The sequence below is a fragment of the Kryptolebias marmoratus genome, linkage group LG11 (genome assembly GCF_001649575.2).
Source record: "Kryptolebias marmoratus isolate JLee-2015 linkage group LG11, ASM164957v2, whole genome shotgun sequence".
Classification (NCBI taxonomy): Eukaryota; Metazoa; Chordata; class Actinopteri; order Cyprinodontiformes; family Rivulidae; genus Kryptolebias; species Kryptolebias marmoratus.
The window spans coordinates 26080567-26081970 of NC_051440.1; the positions used below are offsets into that span (position 1 = coordinate 26080567).

General features: G+C 43.2%; 1 protein-coding gene across 1 annotated transcript in view; it reads right to left on the minus strand.

Moving 5' to 3' along the window:
• Positions 1-1032: 1032 nt before the first annotated feature.
• ces3 (carboxylesterase 3) overlaps positions 1033-1404 on the minus strand; it is a 7943-nt gene continuing 7571 nt past the window's right edge. Inside the window, exon 11 of the mRNA XM_037978286.1 lies at positions 1033-1050. Within this exon, the coding sequence (XP_037834214.1) occupies positions 1033-1050 (18 nt within the window). The remainder of the gene's footprint in view (positions 1051-1404) is intronic.

The following is a 1404-nucleotide window of genomic DNA, read 5'->3' on the forward strand; positions in this document are numbered from 1 at the left end:
TATTCCTCTCATCATGGACAAGAAGTCCTGTGAATTTGGAGACATTTGTTCTTTTTTTGCAAAAGTTACCAGGGGGAACCAAATATTTCAGCCGTCTGAAATAATCGGTTCCCCCTCTAAAACACAGGACAAAAATAATTTACCAACAAGTCCTTAACTGTGTTTATTCCTCTGTATTATGATATTATTAGCACATTTTATTCCTAAAAGAATGTTTTTTTTAATGAGAAATATTTGCCCCTCTAAACAGTTCCTGTTTTCTAACAAAAATACTGCTTAACATAAATAAAGAAAAAAATGTTTACCAACACTTAAAAGTCCTTAGACACTTAAAAATACACAGAGAAAGACCATTTTTGCTTAAAAAGTAAATTGTTGGCTATAGTGAGCTGGCTGTAGCAGCTGCTGCTGCATCTTTTTCTTCCCTACTTTGTAATCGGTTAACCTTCCTTGTTACTTTGGGTCAGTTTGACCCGAAAGCCACAGGCATGGCCAGATGCAGATTTTTAAAATCGAAGTGGACCGATGAAATCAGTCGATCCGTCCACCTCTGGTTTGTTATCATATGGATCAGACAATCCACGGCTAATATTTGAAACATGAAAAATGGCAAATTATGGAAGTGCTCGGGTAAAAGGTATGATGTGAGGTACAGAATGTGTGTACTTGGGAGGCCTGTTTGGTCCCGTTTGGTCCTGTTTGATCCTGTGGTCCCGTTTGGTCCTGTTTGATCCTGTGGTCCCGTTTGGTCCCGTTCGGTCCTGTTTGGTCCCGTTTGGTCCTGTTCAGCCCACTGTTCCCACCGCTGACCTCTGCGTCTGATCCTGCTGTGGAGGCTTGCCCATTTCATTAGCATGTTGGAGCAGTGAGCCCAGCTTTAGAGGCAATATCCCTGTCAGCAGATTAATCTAATACCTCCCCTCACACACACACACACACACACACACACTGCAGCATATACCTACACACACACACACAGCAGCAACCACACATAAGGACAGAATACGCGGGGAGACGAAGGACAATATGTGATCAAGTTGACAGAAATGCCTGAATGCACACACAGGATACGAACACAGAAACACTCTTTTGGGCTTAGGTTAATACTTGACTACATGCTCACAGATACACATTTACACAGATCCAAGTACACATCTAAATTCTCTGCTGTCCCATGACCTACTTTCCTCTAACCCTGCTTTGCTTTTTGTCTACAACACACTCTGCAGCGGAGGTTTGAACGCTGGCAAACCGAGCCGAACGCCGCCGGCTTCGGGCCGCCTCAAACGCAGACGTCTGGCGAGGACGAGTTCCTGCGAAACTCGTTTTAATGTCAAATTTAAAGCCTCGCCCTAAAGACTAAAGAGAACGTCTGATGTTTATATATTTACACAGAAAGCTCCC